The sequence below is a fragment of the Peromyscus californicus genome, unplaced genomic scaffold, assembly GCF_007827085.1.
Source record: "Peromyscus californicus insignis strain IS unplaced genomic scaffold, ASM782708v3 Scaffold_6__1_contigs__length_162567912, whole genome shotgun sequence".
Lineage (NCBI taxonomy): Eukaryota > Metazoa > Chordata > Mammalia > Rodentia > Cricetidae > Peromyscus > Peromyscus californicus.
In genome coordinates, this window is record NW_026294584.1 from 92,178,066 (window position 1) to 92,204,417 (window position 26,352).

General features: G+C 40.5%; 1 protein-coding gene across 2 annotated transcripts in view; it reads right to left on the reverse strand.

The window, feature by feature from the left end:
- Positions 1–26,352, reverse strand: part of Ctnna2 (catenin alpha 2) — a 1,158,645-nt gene that overhangs the window by 93,879 nt on the left and 1,038,414 nt on the right. For both annotated transcript variants that reach the window (XM_052721879.1, XM_052721880.1), the window contains exons 10-11: positions 10,812–10,904; positions 9,612–9,768 (exon numbers count right to left, since the gene is read on the reverse strand). In XM_052721879.1, the coding sequence (XP_052577839.1) occupies positions 9,612–9,768; positions 10,812–10,904 (250 nt within the window). The remainder of the gene's footprint in view (positions 1–9,611; positions 9,769–10,811; positions 10,905–26,352) is intronic.

Here is a 26,352-nt window from a genome sequence, read left to right on the forward strand (position 1 = left end):
CCAGTAAGCATTTTGTGGAGCATTTTCTTGATTGATGGTTGATGTGGGAGGATCTGGCCCACCTTGAGTAGTGTAACCCCTGGGCAGGTGGTTTGTGGTTCTGTAAGAAAGCAGACAGAGCAAGCCCTGGCAAGCAAGCATGCAGCTTTCTTCATGGATTCTGCTTGGGCTCCTGCCGCCAGGTTCCTACCTTGAACTCTTGCTCTGACTTCCCATAAGGGGGGACTGGGATTAGGGTTTGTAAGACAAATAAATCATTTCCTATCCAAGAATTGTTTGGCTCAGTGTTGTATCACAGAAATAGAAAACCAAACTAGGATAGTAGCTTTGGGGTGAAACCTAGGACATTGAGTTTCAAAGAAATTCCCAGGGGATGCTAATGTGGTTTGTGTGGGGAACCCCATATTTTGAGACCTACTGATAAAAAAGTAATCCCTTATTTTGTTTCAAGGAGTGAAACTTATTGCCCAGGGAGGGTCTTTTTTTTTTTTTTTTTTTTTTTTTTTTGGTTTTTTGAGACAGGGTTTCTCTGTGTAGCTTTGCGCCTTTCCTGGATCTCACTCTGTAGACCAGGCTGGCCTCAAACTCACAGAGATCCGCCTGGCTCTGCCTCCCGAGTGCTGGGATTAAAGGCGTGCGCCACCACCGCCCGGCTCAGGGAGGGTCTTTTAAGAGTTGTCATGACAGGAGCTGGAGAGATGACTCAGCAGTTAAGAGTGCTTGCTGTTCTTGAAGGGAACCCAGATTCTGTTCAGAGAATCTATATGAAGTGGGTCACAACCATCAGTAACACCAATTCCAGGGAATCCAACATCCTCTTCTGGCCTTTGCAGGCACCTGAATACTCATGGTGCACATATATGCACTCAGGCATATATATGTCCATATAAAATAAAAATGAGGTTGAGGAGTCATGACAGCCAACAAAAAAATCAATCTGACCTAGAAATATTATCTCTCCCTAAAAAGAGCTGAAGCTTTAGATGCATGAATACTTGACCATCTTCTTTTGAGGAATGATTTAAAAAACAATGTAGGATAAGCCAAGCCACTTGGTCCATCTTCTGAAGTCATGTCATATGGAAGGTATAGTCACAGAGAAAATGGGATTCAGGGGAAAAGATGACAGAGTTCCCTTGAATGAAATATAATTCAGTCTGTGGTGTTTCATCAGATTATAGTCAAGGCAAGCACTATTCTCATTTCAGTGAGTACAGTAGGAGACAAGAACGCAGGAGGGAAGCCGACTATTGCTGTACAGAGACACACACTCTCACAGTAGAGCAAGTGGCCCGTTTCATTTCCTTGTCCAATGTTAGACTGTAATTATGTCTTATGAGTATTTTTACAATTTTCACAATTCTAAGGAAATTCTCAAAAGTTCAGTGCTCTAAAGAAAAATGAAAATAACTTCAAGCTGAAAATTATACACAGGCACACACGCAACTGTAACTATAGTGACTGAATGCCCATGCCTCAGTGTATTGAAATTTCAAGCATAAATTTAAGCAGTTCATTATTGTGATGCTCTAATTTACATTTAAAGCTAAGTAGGGTCAGTGAGATGTAGCAGCCTGCTTAAATTACTTGCCACGAAGCCCAATGGCCTTAGTTCAATACCGGAAACCCACAAGATGGAAGGAGAGAAGTGACTTCTGCAAATTATGCTCAGATCCCCACAAGTTTACCTTGGCATATGTGCGCGTGCGCACACACCACACACACACACACACACACACACACACACACACACACACACACACAAAACAAACAAACAAACAAATAAACAATAAGGTTGAATAGAAGCTGTAGAAAGTGGATATGCAAAACAGTTTAAGGACATTTTATATTTTTAATTTTAATTTATTCGTGGTACTAAAGACTGAACCTAGGGCATAACCTCTTGCTCAGCAAGTGCTCATTTCTAACTATATTCACAAAGACTTTTACTTTCAGTTCTCAATTTTGATAAAATGTTTCACTAAGTTGTTCCTGAGGGTCTTGAAGAACTTACATTGTGTCCAAGGTACATTTAGAACTCAGGACCTTCTTGCCTTAGCCTCCTAAGAAGTGGGACTATAGGCCTGTACCTCCAGGCTTGTATGAAGTCATCAAATTGTCTGAGTCCCAACATTAAGAACTAAGGACTTTAGGGGGTTACCCAGTGGTGAGGGCTGAGTACCAGTGATGGAATTACTTCCCCTCTAAGAGATAAGTCAGAGAGATACCACCCCTCCCACTGTGAGAAACTATAGTGAATTCAGTTTATATGAAGGGGCAGCTCTCCCAAGGAATCTTCATCTGGGAATTCAACCTCCAACACCATGAAAAACAGTTAATAAGCAACTATGTTTCTTTCTATTGTTAATAAAGCAACATGATTTATAATACTGTTCTAGCACTGAGCACACTAAGATACACACAAACACACACACACACACACACACACAAGCACATGCTTTCAATAGAACTGGCTTGTCTATTGTCTTAAATAATCTGCTAACCTTATAAAATTATAGCCACCATATTCAATGACTAGTAGAAGGGTTGAATTTTACAAATTTACAAAATTTCTATGGCTACTTCTGATTTCTAAGTTCCTATAGGAGGAGAATTGAAAACAGTATCTGGCAAATCCTAGACTCCATTGAAGATTTCTCCTACTTTCCTTAATCCAAGCACTCAGCACACATGAACACACAGGGCCTGTGGCAGCAGGTCACATAAGACCTCTACAAGTTTGAGTCAGTCAGGGTCCCTGATTGTCAAGGGGGGAATGGGCACGGGGCCCCCAGAAACCAAGAAGTTACTTACGATTGATACCTCTGACAAAGGGAAAATCAGTTTACTCGAACAGAGTGTCCCTGGTCATATCAACCACATTCCAGGGCAGGTCCCATGACTAGAAGTAGTTGGCCAATGCAAAATGGACTCCATGTTTTATGCATGTAAAGGAGAGTGTCTGTTTGTTTCATTTTTTTAGGCACTTTTTGTCTTAGTCTTTTGTTTTTATTTTTATTTTTGTCGTTTTTTTTTAGGGAGAGAGGGAGTGCAAGAAGTTGGTGGGAGGAAATCAAGAGAGCTAGGGAGGAGGGAACATAATCAAATACACTGTATGAAAAAACCTTAATAAAAATAACTTTAATAAAAATAAGCACTTGGAGGTAGGTGTGTGTTCCTTTAGGAGACTGCTTCAGAAGCTGCTAGGTATAATCTACTATTCACAAAACAACATTAATTTCAATCTCATTTCCCCACTCAAATCATCCTGTTTCTTTTTTAGTGCATTAAATGTATTTATTATGATTATGGTTATGATTATGATTATGATTATGATTATTGTGTCTGGGAGGCAAATCGAGCCACAGCATGTGTGTGGAGGTCGGACGACAGCTCTGTGGGGTCATTCTCTCCTTTCACCTTTACGTGGGTTTTAGGGATTGAACTCAGGCCACCAGACTTGTGCAGCAAAAGCCTTTCCTGCTGAGCCATCCTGCCTGCCCTAAGTATCTTATTTCTACATTCTTTTGTCCTGTAACTTCAAGTATAAGTTAGAATGAAAAAAAAAAAAAAAGATAAAGGTATCTATAAAGACTGGCTAGTATTCAGCTTTCTTAAACTTTACAAAGGCTTTTTTATGGTGATTTTTTATAATGGTGATATTTTCTTGAGTGAAACAGCAAAGCAAGGTTGTGAAAATGTAGATGCAGAAAGGTTTTATTTTTATTAAGGAATTCCTGGTAACCATCCCTTCCTGGGATCCATACTGCATCCTGTGAACTCACCTGAGCAGACACCTTAGGAAAAGGCTGACTCATAGGAAAGTATAGGGTATTTTAAATAGAGAAAGCTGACTGCCATAAGCCTCCATTCCTGCAGATGGATTCCTTGAGATAATCACACACTGTCCTGGCCCCTGAAAGGGAGCGACTGGGAGGGTCTTCCTGTGTAAAACATGTGTTCACACTTACATACTTCTAGAAATGACATGGCAGTGTAAGAACAGGGCTAGCTGTTGGTGTTCTGTGCAATTGGAAAAGTTGGTATTTTGCAACAGATTGCAAAGCAAGGGAGGCTGTTAATTATGTTGTTAATCTCTTTGGAACTATTACTTTTACAAAAAACATCTAAAAAGTTCATTTATGATCCAATAAATTATAATGATATCAAAGGTTTTAAAAACAATAATCTTAATTATTTTCCAAACTGAGAAGTTGCATCTAATGTATTAAATTCAAGGAGAAAAAAAAAGCATACTGTTATAAATAAAGCTTTGCTCATTTGAAAGAAAGCAGCTTAGCTTAAAATTGTTACAACAAAAATGTCTTTAATCAACAAAATCAGGTTATTTATTAGATAGTCAACAAAATTAGTATAATTAATACTTTATTCTACCTAATTTCCCATATATTAAGTAACTTATTATCATTTATTTTATTTTTTGAGACAGAGTCTCTCTATGCAGCTCTGGCTGTCCTGTAACTCACTCTGTAGACCAGGCTGGCCTTATACTCACAGAAACTCACCTGCCTCTGCTTCTCAGTGCTAGGATTAGACGTGCACACCACCAGTCTGAACTCAGGTTTTTAAAAATGTTAAAAAAGTTTGCTTAGCTGTTTTCAACCTTCCTCCAACTACAAATGGCCATTATGTAAAAATCAGTCAGAATTCTCTCATAATTGCATTATACCAATTGATGGTATATGTATGGAAAAGTCACTAAGATTCAGAGTATCTTAAAATATATATATATATGTGTGTGTGTGTGTGTGTGTGTGTGTGTGTGTGTGTGTGTGTGTGTGTGTGTGTTTTGGAAAATCTAAGTGACAGCAATGTGTTTGAAAGGAGCTGCATCTGCCCATGTCGACATGAATCTTTTGGTCAAAAGGCAATTCTTAGTGTCTTCGTGGATTCTTGGATACTTTGGCATAACTTCTTCCTTATACACTCTGTATACTTACACCAGAGACCAGTGTGCTTGGAATCACATCCACCTTACATACATCAAGGAGGGTGGTGAATTCTCTGAAAGCAGAAGCCACATGTGATTCAGCTTTGAATTTTTGCCAAGAGAATGAATATAGCCTGTACTCAAGGAAGAGTGGTAAGTCAACAGACCCATTCAGGGAATAGATCCACCATGCACTTTTATCCTAAAATAGTTGGCAGAGAAACAGCTCCTGAAGGAAGCTGAGAAATACTATTGTGAATAGAACAGAGCAGGGGTGACAGAGTTAATAAGGCCTGTGTGCACTGCTGGCGGCTTAGTGAAGAAAAGTTCTCATGTGCCATGGCTGCTGCACTCATTGTCAGGCATAGTTAAGTGTAAACACCAGAAAACATGTGTTTGCAACAAGTTGTATGACATGCTCCCTTGGATTTTTGCAACCTTTAATCATTTAGAAAAGATGTAATTTTGTCATTTAACAAAGCAAAATCAATGACAACCAAAAAAAAAAAAAAAAAACATAGGAACCACAAAGCTTATTTTGAAGTTCTTATTCAAAACCAGTTAAGGGACAAATATCTTCAAAGAAAACAAACTCAAGATCCTACAGTTTCATTTGTTTCGCTGGTTTTGGTTTTTAATAGGAGGAGGAAGAAGGAAAGGCAAACAAAATAAAAGTCTTGGACATTATGGGATTAATGGCTTTTTACAAATCTTAGCTCTCTATAATTTTGTGAGCCAAACCTAAGAATTAAACTGTCGAACAGTTAATGCCAAGGCATTCATTCTAGGGAACTATTAAAAATGGTACTTTTTGCCCAGTGAGAAAGGTTGGAATGTTCTAATACAGCCATTTCACAGTTTTATGAACCTAGACCACAGCCGAACATGGTGCTCCTGTAATTCTAATCGCCAGCATCATTGCTCTCCAAACTGTTGGTTGCTGTGGATATCGCTCTGTATAAATAAAACACTGATTGGCCAGTAGCCAGACAGGAAGTATAGGTGGGACTAACAGAGAGGAGAATTGAGGGAACAGGAAGGGAAGGGAGAGAATGCCTGCAGCTGCTGCCAGGACAAAGAAGATGTAAGGCACCAGTAAGCCACGAGCCACATGGCAAAGTATAGATTAACAGAAATGGGCTGAATATAAGAGTAAGAGCTAGACAATGATAGGCCTGAGCTAATGGCCAAGCAGTTTAAATAATATAAACGTCTGTATGTTAATTTTATAAATGGGCTAAGGGACTGCCTGGGCTTGGCGGGACCCAGAAAGAAAACACTCCAGCTACAGGTGGTGTTCTGTATGAACAAATTATACATTCGGATGTATGAATTCAGCCGGGCGGTGGTGGTGCACGCCTTTAATCCCAGCACTCGGGAGGCAGAGCCAGGCGGATCTCTGTGAGTTCGAGGCCAGCCTGGGCTACCAAGTGAGTTCCAGGAAAGGCGCAAAGCTACACAGAGAAACCCTGTCTCGAAAAACCAAAAAAGAAAAAAAAAAAAAAAACTATAGTCATTCAAAATGAAGGTGTCTATGTACATGTGGGTGCATATGTATGCATATGTACATGTATGTTTATGTATGTGTTTGTGTATGTGCATTAAGGTATGTATATGTATGAGTGTGTGAGTATGTATGTTAAACACATGTGTTTGAGTATGTGTATGAGTGTGTGTATGTTAGTATGTGTATTGCTTTTTATATAGAATTTCCTGCCAGAATACTCCCTTAAGAAGAAACTGATACACAAAATGCCGTTGATATAATTCTGAAGTGTGTCCTAGGCCAAACCTGCAATTTACCAATGCAAATGTTTGACTCCAACACAGAGAGGAGATGGGAAGTAGTTTCCCCAACTATCTGGCTGTCTGAAGCCTATCAGCATGAACAGAGTGGGTCGTGTGTGTTTGTCAAGCTCTGTCTACAGAAAGGTGCCTGCTGCCTGATTGTCGACTCAACAGGCATGCTCCAGCAGGCTCTGCCAACCTGGCTCCCTGACAGTGCCTGTTCATTTTCCTGTCGTGGCATGCGGCAGCATTTGTACCACTAGGGTTGGACCGCACGGTGTTATCAGCAGGAGCCAAAGCTTTTTCTTGTTCGAAGTAATAATGAGATGCACAAAGGAATGGCAGGAAGAAAGGTGGCAAAGAGGCAGGCCTCAGGGAAAGAAAATTAAGGAAAGCTTGGAGCTATTCACAAAGACTGAGATAAGACGCTCCCCTCCCAAAGCCTTGCTTCTCTCACCCTTAGAAAATTGTGGACACATATTTGAAGAAAAGGATAAATTGGGGGATCTTTTGAGTTCTCCAATGTTTCCTCTCTGGACAGGGTAGTGGATAAATACTTTCTACTGCTATGTAGGCAGTTCACAGGAAGTTTTCCAAGGGGTGTCAGGATTGTGGTGTGTGAGACTGAGACTGGGTGGGAAGCCTCCGGACTCTTATTGGATAGTCATTCTTGGGGGAAGAAAACTAGAAAATAAGTCGTAACCAAAGCCGGCATTAGTGGCTGGCTACTTTGACATCCTCCAGCACACAACTCTGATTGTCAACATTCCTCCCTTCAGAACTCTCTGCACCTTAGAGGAGATGTGTGTGCAAAGCGACAGCTCCAATGTTAGGGCTCAGCCATCAGCAGACAAAAGCTCTAGGGATGGTGATGTGCTGTGGCCTTCAATCAGTCATACCCTAGAAAGGGGGCTATTTTAAATGAACAGCTACTTTAAGATAGCATCCAAAGCCAAGCGCCTAAGGAATGAAAAACAAGGTAAGCTTATGAAGAAGGTGAGTGACTGGAAACTTGAATGACGAACCGAGAGCTGGAAAAGGAACTGAAGTGAAAGTGGAAAAGCATAGAAGAAAGAAAAAAGAAATATCCATTCTTCCCTGATTTATTGAGAACACTATATATTTTCTGCAAAAAAGACAGTCTGGATTTTAATGCCATGTTTTTAGAACTGTCTACCCCCCTCAATGACTTACTTTTGTCAAAGGAACACTTAGAAACATTTGTACCTTCTTTATAGGATTTTGGTAAGAGTTAAAGAAAACAGGAGAAAGCCAGGCAAATTAGAGACTCTGAGCATGTGTTAGCTTGTTTTCCCCTCTGCCTTGTTTTGCTCTCCATCATTGAAAACTGGGCTTTTCGATTGCCCATTAGATCTATAGATCTATAGACTGCATTGCTCTCAGACAAGCCTTTAACACAGCCTGCAGTGGAGATTCAGTTTCTTCATGAAATGGAAAGTATACAAGAAGGGAAAATAGCCAAGCATAAGCACAGCAGCCTCTGCCGAGTCATCTCCACAGCTATAGTCATGGGTCCTGGTGGCCTGCCTCTCATCAGTGAGAGAATTGCCTCTGTCAGGACTCAGAACCACCACCCCCCCAAGCAGGTCAAGTTGTGGCAAGTGCTGGGTGAGCTGCTGGGTATGACTTCCACACACCTGTGGGGAGAACCAACACCTTTTCAATTAGAATTTTCAAGGATTACTTGATTTTTTTTTCAACAAAAAAATGATGTTTGCCATGACCTCTTCCCAATTGAGACCTGTCCAGATAAACTGGAGCTAAACATGTTTGGTCAAAAAGCTCTTTGGAATAATGTCCACTTGCTGGCAGGTAGCCAAATCTCGAAATGGCACTGATGAAGTTCATTGAAAGTCAGAATGTCTTCATCATCATCGGGATTTTCTAGCCTCCTCCAGCCTGATTATGTTCATAGAGAAGAAAGTTGCAATTACAGTGGTGAGTGCCTCTGTGTTCCTTCACTCCATTCATTATACATCTTCCCAAGTATATACGCAAAGCGGTGTGGCTTACAGGGTTCATCATGAGGCTACCTGTCCCATTACAAGCCTTCAATAGCAAAAATTTCTGTTCTAGTTTTATTTCTGTTGTTATGATAAGATATTCCAAGAAAAGCAACTTGGGGACAATGGGACTTATTTCAGATTACAGCTCTAGGATACAGTTCATCATTTTGAGGGAGTCAAGGCAGGAATGTATTAAACTAGTCACAAGCAACAATCAAGAGCAGAAGGAAATGGATGCACACATCCTGACTTGTTTGCTTGTGTTCAGCTCAAGTCTTCCACTCTTATACAGTACAAGATAGGGAAGTGTGCCACCCACAGTGGGCTGGACATTACCACATCAATTAATATAGGACAATTCCCCATAGACATGGCCACAGGACAACCAAATCCCTCATGGAGACTCTCTCCAGGTAATTTCAGGTTGTATTACATAGACAAGTAGAATTTCTTCACATTCCTATATCAGAATAAGTGATTGCCTATTTTAAGGCATAAGTCAAGTGAATTAACCAATCCAAGTATATGGGTAATTTATATGTGCTGAAAATCCATCCTGCTTAACAAAAAATGCAAAATCTAAAATGGACTATAAGCCTCTTTGTTACAATCTGTTCAGGTTCTGAGATAGTCATCAGAAAGTTATAGTTTTTCCCTCAAATGCCCTGACTCGGTGTCTTGAGATAAAAATTTTTCAAGAGGGTGTTGTAACCACATTTGCTGGGATGACTGAAAACTCAAAGGCCAAAGACAAGCCTTGAATCACAGACCCATATCATTGCTGAGATATTTCTTATCTTGTCAGCTCCCTCTAGCTCTCTGGTAAGGGGCCTGCAGATGACTACCTGAGACAGAGAGGAAGTCATCCACTGAGGTGATGTCATCAACAGCCTCAGTCAGCACTCGGACCTGCTTTTCCCACTGGTCTTTGAAGACATCCATGTTGTCCTGAGCAACTTTGCTCTGTGGCCGGGCAGCCAAGGTGAGGGCAGCATTGATGACCTGTGGGTTAGAAAACAGGGGGACGTGATGATCACATTCTTCAGAAGGGAGAGAAACCAGTCAAAGCACAAGTCGGAACCCCAGACCTTGAAGTTACTGCAGATAAATGAGTTGTCAGTGTTCAGCACAATCAGAAACTTGAAAAAGGAAGGTTTTCCTTTTTGCCACAATTACATTTTGTTGCTTCTTTTGAAGATACAGTAATTAGCCTCAGACTTCAAAAAGTATTTGCTGGACAAGTCTAATTTTCTTAGCACAGATGTGCGAGAAATATATCCCTTGCTTTCTGCATGTGCAAGCCTATAATTTACTTATTGAGATAAGGTAAATAGATGTAGAACATTTAAACCATAACCCCAAACAAACAGAATGGAGTCAATATGAGTGCAAATGATGATAATTGCCACTGTAATCCTGAATACACTGAGTGGTTGGAATTTCTTTTTGAGAAAGGTAAAACTTTAAATGCTTCTGGGTTGACAGTTAACATATTCCAGTTAGAAAATAATGGCGCTGAAAGTGGCTAAGGAGATGGCATGGTGAGTACAGTGATTTCCACGGGCGCCTAAGTTTGGAGGCCTAGAACACAGGAAAAACCAGGAGTGGCAGCACATATCTATTTAACCCAGTCTGGCAGGGTGCAGCGGAAAGTGGATCTCTGAGGCACAGTGATTAGCTAGCCTAACCAAATCCATGAACTTCAGATCTACTAAGAGACATTTGATAAAAAAATAATAATATAGAGAATAATAGAAGTGGACCTCTGGCCTCAACACACATGTGCATTACACATACCTGCTTGCCACAGTGCAACAGGACTAATGAGAGGGAGGGAGAAAGACAGAGATGGGGAGAGAGATAGAGATAGAGATAGAGATGGAGATAGAGATAGAGGGAGAGGGAGAGAGAGAGAGAGAGAGAGAGAGAGAGAGAGAGAGAGAGAGAGAGAGAGAGAGATCAAGTAAAAAGAGAGAGGTTTTGTATAGAGGGCCATGACTCTTGGGATACAAAGGGACTTTGGAAGCCAAGTAAAGGGTACTTACCTGGGGACACAGGCTGTCAATCTGGGTGGCTGCCATCCTGACTAACTTCACCCCTTCCTCATTGTTAGAGATAGAACAGGCCAAATTGGCAACCTGTGTGGAAGAAGAGTCAAGTGAAAAGCTGAGTTGAAAGAAAGACAAAGAAAAGGAGTGACCTGTACTTTTCAGAAAAATGTCATTCACTTTCAGCATCCCATCATCAGTATAATAAGGCCACCCTTCTGTGCTAAATCATGGGATACTCCTTAGTGAGTTCAGGCATGTCTACCTGAAGACCAGACTGCTAATAAGAAACTACTGCTTCAAGACCCTCAAACATACCCAAGCATATTTTGAAATGAGGTACTTTGGACATTTCTCTCCTTTGCACTGTCCTGATTTGTGCTAACTTTCTCATGAGGCCCTGAAGACTCATCATTCAGGAAAGAATACCATGCTCTTGTCTGCATCCATCCTTGACTCTTTCCAGTGAGAGAAATGCTACATGTGATGTTTTGCATTTGAAAGACTTATCACATGCTGAACTAGAGCCCTCTACAAATGGAATCTACATCTGTCTAAAGATACCAGTCAGCCAATGCAATGCCCTCGTGAGGAAGGTAAGACTGGTATATAGAGAGACTGTATGACTGGTGGGATTCATAGAAAACTACATAGCCCAACTCTACCATAAAAGAATATACATTTGGTTTTTCAAGAACATTAAACAACCCAAAACAGCTAAAAACAAAACAAACAAATTTCAACTTCCCAGAACAAGCAGCCCTATTTAGGTTACTTTTATTTTCCCCTCTCATCAAGGAGTAAGACTTAGTAATATAAGGTCGGAGTAAGACTTGGTAATACAAGGTCAGATTGATTGGCCAAGGTCAACAGTACACAAAGCTGCCATTAAAACTCTGATCCATCCCATCAGGCTGCTGTCAAGAAGTCAGGAGATTGAGGATTAGAGAGGCTAAAAGGGAGGATGATGGGCAGTGAGGGCTGGGAGCAGCATAAGCAGAACAAGTGACTAGCAGAGGGACAATGCCCTGGCACCTCTGGGCCACAGGCATTTTGTACTCTGAGTGTCTCTGGTCTCTAAAACAGTCTGCTTCCCTGGTAGATGCCCTAACGCTCAAAGAAATTAAAATGAACCGCGCATTTAGATAATCGCTAAGGTGGAGGAAACCTGAGGTGGGCAGTGCAGGAAAGTGGGTGGAGTGCAGTGCTGGAATGGAAAGAGGCTTAACTTCTAAGCAGCTCTGTGAGTTCTCCACAGGCAGAGGGATGTTGCCTTATCAGTAACCGGAAAGACTTTGATGGTGAAGTAGGAATACTTTCCAGAACGACCTCAATGCATCATCAGGGTGAGAATTGCTTTTTGAAGATTGGTGAGAAAGATGGGGGATACTTTATGTCTATTACGATGAGACTATAAGCTGCCAAAATTACAGCTCCAATGAGTTACAAATATTGTCTCCTAGTTTCTTGTCACCCATATTTAAAATTCTTCTGATGGCCTTCCCCATTACACTTAGTTTTTAAAATAAGTTCGAGAAAAGACAATGGTGCCTCATATTCACTCACAGTAAAGGACACCAGGTGCCCATGAGCACATAGCTTTTGAGATGTGACACAGGGCTAATACCGAGGTCTCCCAATTTCATTTTCTTTTGGCTGTATTTCATGGTTTCTATTCTGTCTCCATTTTGGTAAGTATTGTTATTATTGTATGCCTTTCAAAGATTTATTTTATTTTTAATTATGAGTATGTATGTACATCTGCATGTGGGTGTGTGCACATGAGTGCATGTACCTGCAGAAGCCAGAGGTATCAGACCCCCATGTGGGTGGAGTTACAGGCAGTTCCCAGACACCCTATGTGAGTGCTGGAAACCAAACTTGGGTTCTCTCAAAGAGCAGTACAAGTTTTTAAAGGCTAAACCATGTCTCCAGCTTCCAACATTTTTTTGTATGTTTATTCATTGTACCTTCCGAGTGACTAATTCAGTATCCAATACAGGTCTTCCATATGTGTCGACTGAATCATTAAAAAATAACTGCTAACATGAGTGTGTAGAAGTTGCTGTGTACAATGATTTGGAATATGATTTCCATGGGAGGTACTCAAAATTGAGTTATGATCATTTAACTAAACAAATTTCACCATACCTTCTAATCAGTGTTTACCCACCCTATGGTATTAAACAATAGCTCCTACCTGCATTATAGTTCTTGTTTTGAACCCCAAATGCAGCCCTCCTTATTCATAGTAGCCCAAGAAAAATCAGAATAGTGTGGGCAATTTTTTTTGGAAACGTATTTATTTAAATTTGGTCTTTTAATCTTTAATTGAATTCTTTCTATATTGATGTTGAACAACTGTTTATACCATGAAATACTGGTTTTATTTTATTGTTCTGTACCATTCTTCTTTGGTATGTGAGACAGACTTAATGTCACATTTTTTAAAGAGTGCTGTATGACACCAACATGAAAATTAAAATACGCCTGAAAACGAGACTGGGTTAATATTCTCTTGCATTTCTTAAAAAAAAAAAAAACAGTCAATGAAATAATAGTTCTGATTTCTGAATGGCTATAAGAAAAAGAGAGAAGGAAACAAGAACCAGATGGTGTTTCTCATGGAAGGGCACGGTGAGAGTTAGTGTTGATTGTCAACTTGACAGGATCTTGTATCACCTAGGAAACAAGCCTCCAGGCCCATCTGTGAGGGATTACTGAGATTGGGTCAGTCTCTGAGCACAGGAGTGAAGAATTATCTAGATTAGTTTAATTGGAGTGGAAAAACTCACTCTAAGTATGGGTGGCAGCCCTGGGGATGCACCTTCCAGGGGATTAGAAAAAACTAGCTGAGCACAGGCATTCAGTGTCCATTGCTTGTGGCTGCAAGATGACCGGCTGCCTAAGTGAACACCACCTTGACTTTCCTACCTCAAAAGGTCATATTCTTGAACTGTGAGCCAAATAAATCCATTCTCCCTTAAGTTGCATTTGATACGGTATTTTTAGTAGCAACAGGAAAAGTAATTAAGACAGCTATAGCACTATCTATAAAACATTTTCTCCACCAAAAAAAAAAAAACTAAAAGTGATCAACTTGTATAATTTACTCAATTTTGACAGAAAATACAAAAGACAAAAACAAGTGTAGAACTTCTTAGAACATCAAGACTGCTATCATGAAAGTCCTGATGGTAAGAAATGGGTGGAGGAAAGGTCATAACACCTTATTCATATCCTGAATAAAATAAGCCTAAAGCATGTGCAATTATGGAAATCAATAAATGTATAAATTAAAGTATATTTAATAAAGCCAAAGAAACTTAAATGTTGGCTAAATATGTGTTGCTACTATGGAGTTATTCATATTTAAGAAGCATGATGATGATGTATTGATTATTTTAAGAGATTGGGGCGGAGGGGGGGGATGGATCAGCAATTATGAGTGCTTACTGCTCTTCCAGAGCACCTGAGTTCAGTTCCTAGAACCTGTATCCAGCAATTCACAATCTCCTGTAACTACAGCTCCAGGGGGATCTGATGCCTTCTTCTGGCCTCCAAAGGCACCTGTACTCAGGTGCAAATACCTTCCCCCATACACACACATAGTTACAATTTTTTAATTTAAAGAGATAATGAACATGTTGATGAACAAAATAATAAAATGGCTGGCATTTACTTACAATTATATGCATTTGGAGAAATAGAAGGGGGTATAAGACAGACAAGACTGACCAGCTGTTTAGAACTGTTGAAACTGTGTGACATGTGATGACCTATTATACTACCTTGATATATGGCTAAAAAAACTTTACAATAAAAAGATTTAGCTCCCAAATGCCCATATCACCAGCTCTGGAAAACCTTTTTTACATCTTAGTGGGTTAAAGAAAAGCTTATTATAAACCAGAAAAATCTGAGTTTTGTTGGAGTTGAAGCTTGCACACAAATGAGCATGCTGGCCAAGCACAGAAGGACATCATGTTCAGACCAATGCTGGCTGTGCACTTCCTATTAGAAGCAGGCTTGGGAGGGGAGGAGAGGTCCGGGGCTTCGAACAACTGGACTCTTTCACAAAGAAAGAAATACCAAACTGTAAAATCCAGACAGTGACAAGCTTTTCCTCCTGCATCTCTTTGGTTTCTTGCCCTTTGTTTAAATAAACTCCATTGTGACTGCAGTGTAAAGTAGAAGCTCACCATCCAACAGAACCCAGCAGGAGGGACAGAGCTGGCAACAGTGGGCAGAAACAGACAGCTGGCACTCTCCTCTATCCTCCGATTATTTATTCTCTTTAATTTCCACAGATGCACAAATCCTAATGTCTGGCAGCTTCCACTCTGCAAAATACTCCTACATTTAATTCCACTTAAAATCAGAATTCCATTTACCTTCTCTTGTCCTCGGAAACATGCTGAGAGGATTCCGGATTGCACACCCAGGACTTGAGTATCTCAGAAGGCAGGGTGTGTGCCTGAAACTGGTCATGGATGCCATCCAAATCCCTACCTTCCTTGTTTCATTATGGCTTCCACTCTTCTGCGTCTCCCACAAACCACTGCCATCATCACGCTGAACAGACTTTCATGAGTTTTGATTTTTATAGCTCTGTCAGTAGATGACCTATGGCTTTGTCTTCCAGGTGGTTTTGATGAATAACATACCTTCAAACAACTAACACTCCCGAAGAATACTGCAGGCAGCAAATGCCTTACAAATGGTCTTGATCGTCTATTCTTTAACTACAAGTCCAATGAAATCAGAATCTTCTCAGCTGAATAAAATACCCTATTTTTTGAAGCATGACTCGTCTCTATGGTCATTTTAGTACAATGGGACTGAGTGAGTGAGGGAACAAATCGAAAACTAATGTCATTAGACATTAGGAAAAAATAAGCAAAAAACAGACAATAGACCATGAATAGAGCATAGACTGCAGCCCCGAAGACATTATGCAGTCTGATTAAATTTGAGACAATTTTGTATCCTGCTTGAATCAACCAAGCAGGTGACATTATGGGATGTCCATGCCCAGCTGGATCTGGCCTTTTCTTTCTCCATTCCTGAATTATTTACAGCTTAACTGAGACAACAAGAGTTATCCACCCTCCTGGAGGCCTAGAAAACAATATAGTTTATCATAGGATATTAAATTTGGGGCTATTAAAATTGATGTGGGATGTCTGAAAGTTGGATGGGCCATAAGCATGGTGGGCAGAGCTGTTTGGTGAACCAATTGCATTATAGCCACAGTGAAAAGGAGTCCTCCTCCAGAACTTTTGAGAGAGAACTGTATTGGGGGAGGAAAAGCTGAAAAGACTGACTCTGCATGGCTTCTGTGCCTTAGAACAAACTGTCTTTGGGAAAGGAAGCAGCTTGGCAACCATCACTAAATCTTGTGCTTGCTCACCCTAAGACTAGGGAATGTGAGACACTCAGAACTATGCTCAATTGGTAAAGTGCTTACTGTGTAAATGAGGTGATAGTCTGTGCCTGCAATCGCAGTGCTGTGGAGGTGGGGACAGGATGAGACCATACCTGGAGCTTGTTGACCAGCCAGTCAACTCAGTCAGCAAGGTCCAGGTTGAGGGAGGTGAAGAGCAACTGAAGGAGGCACCCTGCTTTGACATTTGACCTCCAAACTCTCTCTCTCTCTCTCTCTCTCTCTCTCTCTCTCTCTCTCTCTCTCTCTCTCTCTCTCTCTCTCTCACACACACACACACACACACACACACACACACACACAAATTCAGAAAAAAAGTGTTCATTACTATTAGCTCAGCCATTTGATATTTCGTGGAGAGGTCAGCTAACCATCCTTTAATCTTTCTTTACTGACTGCTCAGTTAGTCAATCTCTTTTCTGTTTGGTGATTACTGTATTCTTTTCCTTACTTTCCTTTACTTTCCACTGTGTAAGCAGGTGAAACAAACAATACAATTAGCATACTGTGACAGAAAATAAACCCATAAGGAAAGCCGGTGCCAAGTTTTCCAATACAATAAGTTGCTTCCTGAATTCAGTTTGTATGATTGTCATGTGCTTCCTAACTCTTTTTTTTTAATTTTTATTTTTATTTTGCAGTACAATTCAGTTCTACATATCAGCCACGGATTCCCTTGTTCTCCCCCCTCCGGCCCCTCTCGCTTCCCCCCAGCCCACCCCCCATTCCTACCTCCTCCAGGCTCCCTAACTCTTTAATGAACAAAAACAGCTTGTCAACATTCCCAGGACACTGATGGAGTGGTGAATTGATGATAATCAGAACCATGTCAAGGCCCCATATAAATATATTATGAATATTTAAATAAAGAATGTCCAATTAAGAGCTAGAGACATGGTTCAGCAGGTGGGAAAACATAATGCTCGTGCAGAATATCCAAATTCAGTTTCTAGAGCACACACTGAGTGGCTTACAACTACTATAACTCCATCTTCAGGGGGTCCATCTAATGCCTCTGACCTCCACACGCACCTGCATTCCACATGTGAATACCTACACACAGGCATACACACATGGACATCAATGAAATAAGTCTTAAAATAAATGTCAATCTTATTTGAACACTTACTGCCCCCTCCAAAAAAAAAAAAAAAACCAGTCCAACAGTCAATATACCTGTAACACTACAGCACTTTAAATAACCCCAACTTGTAAAGTATTCAGGCATTTAACTCCAAAGTTTTATGAGATACATCTGAGTCATGAAAATGCTTTCTCATTTTTCTGAACCTGAAAAATCAAATTACATGTTCAAATATTTGTTGTTTCTGTTCAATTCCAAACACTAAATATATTCCACATAATCAACCTCCAAATGCTGTACCATTTCATTTATTTTGTACCTTCAGGTATCATAATCATGTCTTAAGAAGGACATACTTTTGAAATAAAAGCGAGGTAGCAATTCAGAGGTCCATAAAGCACTTAGTCCTTGTGTTAATATTTCACCATCACTGTAAAGTTGAGGACAAAATGAACTTATTTACTATTAAAAAGGATCCATTCACCATTTATTCCCATGGCCATATGAAACCAGAGAGAATAGAGGGTAACAGAAATTCATGAACACTGTTATTCTCTGTAAACATGACAACATGGAGCACGTTAGATTCCACCTGCAGCTTTATACACACTCATGCACTGATATAACCTGCTATAAGAGGGCATTAACATGGATTGCAGCTTGTGCCTAGAAGTTAAGGTCCTTCAAAGTCCCCACAGCTAGCTTGCAGTTGAATGCTGCAAGGTGAGGGAGAGTTGGCTTTCTTTAGTGTAGTTCTTCTTATCTTGACCATGTTCCGGTGGATGTCTCCTATGCCCATGCACATATGGATGGCACTAATTAGACTCAATTATAAGTTAAGTATTATTCATGCAGAGAGGAACCCCCATTTCAGTGAGAAGGCAGAATTTAAGTTACTCATCCCATAGTATCTGCACTGATTGGTCCTAAGTCATTTAACTGAAGTGGTAAGCTTCTGCATTTAAACTATGCACACTATAAGTCCCGCTTAGATAATTTAGAATGCCTACTACAATGTAAACTCTGTGTAGATGGTTGTTGGACTCTATAGTTTAGGGAATAATAGCAAAAAGGTCTGTTTTGGTATACAGAGATGGCTCAGTAGTTAAGATAAATCAAAGATCTTCTGGAGGATCCATATCTGGTGGCTTACAACTTCCTGTAGCTCTAGCTCCAGGAATAGCTGACACTCTCTTCTGGTCTCTGTCGATATCTCACACACACACACATGACATACATAGAGATACACATGCATACACATAACTAAAAAGAAAAATAAATCTCTTTTTTAAAAGGAAAAGAAATCTGCTTATGTTCAGGATAGATGTAATTTTCCCCTAGTATTTTCAATCTGTGGGTTAATGAATTCTTAGGCATTAAACCTACAGATACAGTGGTTCATGTGTAACCTGTTTTAAAAATTCGAGTATTACTTAGGAGATTAAGGGGAAACAAAATAAATAGTGATAGGTTCAGAGATGAATAGATAGCTCAGAGGTCAAGAACTCTTGCTGCTCTTTCAGAGGGTCCCAGTTCAGTTCCCAGCACCCATGTTGGGAGGCTCATGGTCTCTGGTCAATGCAATTCCAGGGACTCAGTGTCTTTTGATATTATTTATTTCATCTCATATTCCAAATATTCTCAATTTTCTATGCAATTTTACACATTTTTAATACTTAATTTCCCCCATACCACCCCCCACCTTTTTTTTTTTTACAGTTTTACATTAAGTCAGCATTTGGCAGCTAAGAACCAAATGAAGAAGATGCAGCATTCTGCTACCCAGACCTGCAGAGAAATTTCTTTGCAGTACCATCATCAGTCCTTGCTTCCTCGTCTGTAGTTAGACACCTATGACAACACAAATCTGCATGTCTAGGGCTCCTCTGGGGTGCAAAATAGCTCCTCTGCTTGTGTTCTGAGGGAGACACACACCACTAGCAAATGCTGTGTGCATGCCTCCGCCTAAATTAAAGTGATCAGTCTACCCTGGTGACTTTAATGGAGGTAATCACCAGCTCACATTCATGAACAAATTGATGTGCCTGCTTCCTCGCTGAATCACTCAGCATAAATCTATACCCTTCATATATAAAAACCTCTGTGGCTTAAAATAATGCAATAAAACATCACCTAATGCGTTCTTGAAGCTGCTTCATCAATAATGTGCTGGTATGTGAAAGGATAGCAGTGGCTTCTCTTATGTTATCTAAAATTATGCAATAGATGTAATCCCCTTTTAATTACCAAAGACCTCCGGAGATTTCATTTTCTCTATCTTCACATCAAAGAAGTGAAGTATCATTACTCTCTGCTATTATTTTTCTTCCTGAAGTCCCATGAAAGTAAAAAAAAAAAATCTTCACATTCTAGTGCATAAAAGATGTTGACCTTCATATACGTAAGCTGAATACTGGCAGTGTGGGAACATCAGGTCTTGCCTCTAGTGATGGATGTGAGTTGTATTAAGCCATCCATTGCTTGATGTTTGGGGGTGTCCAAGAACATTTGAAGATCCTGATGAGTAAGGGAGAACAGTCTCTTCCTGCAGTCTGGTCACAAGTGGAATGGTGAAGTCAAGGCCACATCCAGGAGTCTAACCACTCAAACCATTAAAGGATCTGTCCTTTTGCACAGAATTCTAATTCAATGAGAGATGGCCCAGAGACTTCATTTTGTTCCAGATTGTCTTTGGGGATTTATGGAGAGACTAATCCTTTATAGAAAATACCTCTACCAATTAAGTTCCTAGCACTATGCCAAAGTAAATTCATAGTCCATAAGTCTCTGAAGACTTCCTAATTACAATGATCCACAGGGATCAGGTTTACTGAATGTACAAACCTCACTACTTACCACATACTATTGCTTTTTGCACTATTTATAATGTGTGAGGATAGAGAACCATGCCTACATATACAATTAAGTGTGCAGATACACATAGATATACATCTTCAATGAAACTTGAAGCTAGTCACTGCAGTTCCAGGGGACTTGATGCCCTCTTCAGCCCTTTACAGGCAAGCCCACCCCCACACACTTGCACATGAATAAAAAATAAAGAGTATTCATCTCTGAGACCATCTTGGCTCCTATACAAGACCTTGAACATAGAAATGTCACTCCAAGGCAGCTCCTGCCATCTTGAACCTTCTGGAACCTCCATCCCTGTGAGCTCCTACTTCTCCCAAACCTTACTGTGTCACTGATAACCAGTTAGAATCCTTTGCTGAGAAAACAAAGTAACTGTTCCAAGAATTTATACTTTTCCCTCCAAGACACTGTAACACTTGAGCTAATTAAGGTGTACCTCAGAAACTCTGGGCTTTCCTGCCAGAGGTAAATAGCAACAAAGAATGTTCCTACTCTAACTTCATCTCCAAATCTTCTGTTTTCTTCTTCCTCTCATTTTGCCAGTAACACTTTACTATATCATCTGGTTTTGTAAATAAAGTTTTACTGGAACACATATTTGTCAACGTACGTAATTTCTTTGACTGCTTTTGCACGACAAAGGCAGAATTGATTAGTAGTGACAGATAGCACCTAACACCCAAGCCAAGAAGAGGTGATATCTATTGTGGCACAGAAAGGGATTGTCAACTTCTGGTTTAGACTGAAACATGGTCAGAATCAAGGATCCATTTCTGCAGGTCTGTCAAATATAAAGGTATTCTAAAGTACCTTCATAATAGGAATTGAATGATGTATAGATTACGGTATTTGTGCCATAATTTTTTTTAAGTTAAGCAGATCAGGAGCTAGGGAAATGGCTCAGTGGGTAACCACTTGCTGGCCAAGAATGATGACTGGAGTTGAATCCCTGGAACCCATATAAATGCCAGGTGGTTGTTGTTTTAACTTTGGCACAGTGGTTGTGCCTTAATCTACTGTCAATCTCAGCCAGCAACTGCAACTCCATTGTTACTAGCCTGATTCACTAGCAGTGGCTTGGTTGCCCACCGGCCTTGTCACTGATGCTAAAGGTAGCTTTAACTAAATCTCTATCGTTTTATTTAGGAATAAGACTAGAGATTCAAAGCCTGGGGTGAAAAGCTGCAAGCTCAGAGAGACTGAGTGGTAACGAATTAACCCTCTCTCCTTGATGGTGTCCATAGAAGACCCATGCTTCTGCTTTGCCAAACCACAAAAAGCTATGCTCCTCTAAAGCCCACCCTACTACTTCCTATGTCTCTATTTCTCCCAGATGCCCCATGATTACTTTGTGTCAGCTAGTTGCTAAAACAGCCTCCTGACCCAAGGTTAATTTTATTTAATCAACGCAAATGCAAACTCAAACTTGAGGTTCACAGTGTGATCGAATATCCCCCAACAGGTGGTCGTGGTGACCCATCTGTAAACTTAGCAGGTGGAAGGCACAGACAGAGTGTCCTAAGGCAAGTTGGCTAGCATACTAGAGGAAATGGTGAGCTCCAGGTTTAGTGAAAGACCCTGTCTTGATATACAATGCAGAGTGATTGAGGAAGACTCTTGGACTCAAAATTAGGCCTTCATGCCCACCCACACCAGCACACACACATGCACCTACACACATGTGCAGCACACACCACATACATAATCTAAACAAGTAATAAATGAATAAATAGTAAGGTGGATCAGAAATAGGTCCATGTTTCTTTAAGAAATAAGAATATGTATAGTCCAAAAATCTATTTATCTAATTTAAATTGTGTGAGACCAGGTAAAAAATAAAAAGAGGAACAGAAGGGTTAAGTATGGTATAACATGTGCAGAAGAATTTTTAGGATACCACATCAGCTCCAAAGAAGTACATAAGAATTTGCCAGTAAACAGTCAAAGAGTAGAATATTTGGGTTTGTATTCAGGGAGCTCTTTTCTCTAACTGCAGCCATACAAGCTACCCATTCCTGAAACTGAATGATCAGACCATTCCAGAAGTCTCCTTATATTAATCACACAACATCCTCTACAGTCATGGCCTCTTTTGGCATTTACTTTTTCATCAGTCTTCCAGTTCCAACTTATCCCAAAACACGCTCTCCATCTTGGGCTTAGCCCCACCTCACTCACCCCACCCCACCCCCGCCTTAACCCCAGGACAAAAACCTAGGCACTCATCACTGTAATGGGTATTGTCGGAGTGGAAGAGCTGTGAACCAGACACTTGCCATCCAACTTCAGATTTCACATATGTGAATTACACAAGCTTTGGGAAGATGACCCGAGTCATGCCCTCTCCACGTAGTGAAAGGCCCTAAAGAAGTGACCAATATGAAAGTTCAAGCCCTTTAACAGCTCCGTCTCTGCCCTTCCTACTTGCAAATTCTCCATCCTCCCACTTGAATTTCATCCTAGAACCTTCCCATGGCCCATCCCTCCAACTTGCTCTACCTTGTCTGTGCTTCTTTAGTCTCTCTTCCTTTATTACACATTGCTTTCTCGCCTTCTTCAAGTTCGTTCACGGGCTTTCAGATCTTCATTTAGTGTCCCAGTTAGAATATGGGTGCAAAGTATAGTTCCTCCTTTTTATATCACTTCCTTAGGAGCAAGTCCACCCATTTCCGGACCAGGTAAAAGCCTGGGTCCCTCCATCGTCCAGGGGTAACATCAGGAAACTCTATTAGGACACTATTTCCTGTGTGGCATACATGGGCTGCAAAGAGGGTGCCCAAAGAAATTTAGATAAATAGAGCTTAAGCTTTAAGCTGTTTGTGCAGAGAGTGGATACAAATGGTACCAGAGGAAGTTAGTTTATGCTGTTTGTGCAGAAAATAAATACAAAGGATGGCTAAAAGGAAGTTTGCTTGGGTTGTTTGTATGGAGATTAAAGACAAATAGTGAGAAAGGAAGTTAGCTCAAGTTATTTATGCTAAAATCAGGAGATGATGTCAGGGCATAAACAACTTGTAAATAGGATGATCTTTAAAATGATTGGTTGGTTCCTTCATCCCCTCCTAGGGTTCTGAGGTTTTCTGGTATAAAGAGGCTTACTGCCCATCAACAAATGAGTTCTTGCTTGACTTGACTCCCTGCTGCGTCTGATTGTCTCCAGGTAAGAGGGAGGCTGGGGAACAGGTGGGTGAGTTGGCACACTTGCCTTTCCTCGGTTCCAGGCCACCTCTTCATAGGTGACCTAAGTTCCCGGTGGGGCAGGTCCCTACAATTTCCTGGTCACTACAGGGGTCAAGTAAAATCATGACAAAGCTACAGAGCCATCCCTAGACTTTCCCCAGAAGTCATCTCCCGTGTATTGACATTCATCCTGCTTCTTCTGTCAACAAGTGCCTTCATATATTTGCTTCATGATGTCTACTTCAAGCTTTCTGTTTACAGCCACCTGAATGTTTTTACCTGGATAACATATTCACTCAGCAGGCACTCTCAACTATTCATCACATCTGCCACTGTCCTGTAGTGAGATGAGGCCTCCTAGTTCCGTCGACAAACAACATGTTCACAAACCTTCCCCAAGCTGAAAAACTTCTTATGGAATGCCCTACATTCATTTCTTTCTTTGGATCACACGCTCTCAACTAATACCTATCAGTATGTCAGTATCTTGCTCAGCACTGAAATCTAAAACATTCCAATAGTGACCAGAGATAGAGTCGCAGCACTACCCAGATGGTAGACAACAGTTATCTCACAATAACCTGGGAGACCCCTTAGAAAGGAATGAAGCAACAAAATTCTTTTCCCTACCAAGGTGACCTCCAAAGAGCCACCTCTGACTCACTGGGCATCAGATGTTTCCATTCCAAACTAGAGTCATGGCCAGGCATGGTCGCAGATGCATCCTGGTTTCATTCTCTGACTCTTGGGAGACTATCACCAGGTCTAGATGGAATGAGCAGCTGTACTTGTGAAAGTATTCGCACACTCACAGCCAAGGTTATTCTTGTCACTAATGCCCATAGGATCAGTTCTAGCCTATAATGCCCTTCAAATGTGCCTCAGCTTAGCAACTTCCTACAGTAGAATTGCTTTGCTTTCATTCTCAGGGGGTCTTTATTTTTTTCTATCTTTCTTTGAGCTGAATCTGTCATCTAACTGAATGGCCATTTGCCTTGACCTTTCAATTTGCTCAGTGATATAAAGCTAAAGATGGCATTCTGACTAATATTCCCAGGAAGGAACAAGTAATGGGGAATTTCTATGCATCTTGCTTCTGTTTAGTTTTGTGCTTTCCAGGTGGGCTGCTTATTTCATTAACTGCAAACTTTTACCTCAAATAGATTCTCTCATGTGGGATGGGTTCATAGAGCATACCTTGGGTGCATGCATGGGGGAAGGGCTATGAAAGTATTTGAGGACCATCAGTGCTAAGTAAGTGATAATTATAAAGATCATTTTGACATTCCTAGAAGCCTAAGTAAAATTTTTGTGTGTTTAATACTTATTCTTTCACCATAAGAGAATATATTATATACTTAGAGGTGATTTTCTCATCATTATTATTTTATGTTTAAATGAGAGTAAAATTTGTTGATGGACCATATATATATATTGGATACGGTCTTCAAGCTAAGATGTCTTTAACTTTAAAGAATGGCTAAAATATATACTGAGAAAAATTATATGCTACCTGACATATAAGGCCAAAAATAATTAGCCTCTCACAGTACATGTTTTCTGAACCCAGAAGTATGATGGTACCCTGACACAGGAGGGCTACTTAAGTCCCCACCAGGGTACCAGTTGCCTTGAGCATGCCCATCCTCCTGACAGCTGTTGCCTCTGCTCAACACTGTCTGTGCTCACCCCTTCCTCAATCTCATCTCTGGAAATGTTCAAATATCTCTCACCTTTACATTTTCATGTATTTATTCATATTTACAAAAGCCTGATATCATCATACATGATGTCAACAGATTAAAGCTTATGCAAAAATATAAGCTATTTCAGGGACTAAAAAGCTATAAAGTCGGAAAATATCTCAAAGAAGATGTCGGAGCCTTTTAAAGACATTCATAAAGAATCCATGCAAAACTCCATTAGAGGCAATGTCTTTAGACTATGGTCAAAACATCCCAAAGATCCACTAAGAAGAAAATAGCACTCTGTGATGAATATGTTGGGGCATGACAAGGGGCTACAAGTTTATATGTGTAGTGCCCATAAGATTTGTAGTATGCCACCAAAGTGAAGCCTGATTACCTTTTCTGTGTGAAATTCAGGTAGGACCTGGCTATTTCAAGCATTGAGACAGAGAGATGGCTGTTGGTAAAGTACGGCTCCCCAGCACCCATGTAAAAGCAAGATGTAGCAGGATGTGCCTGAAATCCCAGCACTGGGGAGGCAGGAAAATCCCTAGGACTTGGGGACCAGCCAGTCTAGCCAATCAGGAAATTCCAGGTTAAGTGAGAGACCCTAGCTTAAAATATAAGGTGAAAAGCAATTGTGGAAGATACTAATGCTAACCTCTAGCCAACAGAGAGGAGAGAGAGAGAGAGAGAGAGAGAGAGAGAGAGAGAGAGAGAGAGAGAGAGAGAGAGAATATAATAAGCATCAGCCACAAGATGATCTCAAACAAAGACATGGCCTGAAGTTATCAGAAACCCTGAATACCAGCTTTATCTGAGACCTACTAAATCAGACTCTTCTGTAAAGGTTCTGCAAGTAATTCCCAATGTTGTCACTATTTTAAAAGTCTGGGCATAATGCAACCAGCCTGAGATGTGAAAGTGGACTCCACTGCCATGCTGAGAAGTATTCTCTTCTGCCACATGGGGAAGTATTCTCTGTATTTTCCCAATGCTGTCATGCCCTCTTAAGTAAAATAGCCATAATGAGTCTAACTCTCTGGTAAGGATGTTTGTAAGATATCAAACCCTGAGTGTTCCATAGAAGATTAGTTGTCGTTCTTATAATTAAGCAACTCACTACTGCAGTTAAGTACATGGCGAGAAAAGTCATTTGACAGAGGATGTCTGCCTGACATTTCAAAGCCTAGTCTGTTATTTTCAGCAAAGAATTTGACACTGGCAACAGGACGCCAGGGAGCAGCTCATATAGAAACACAGAAT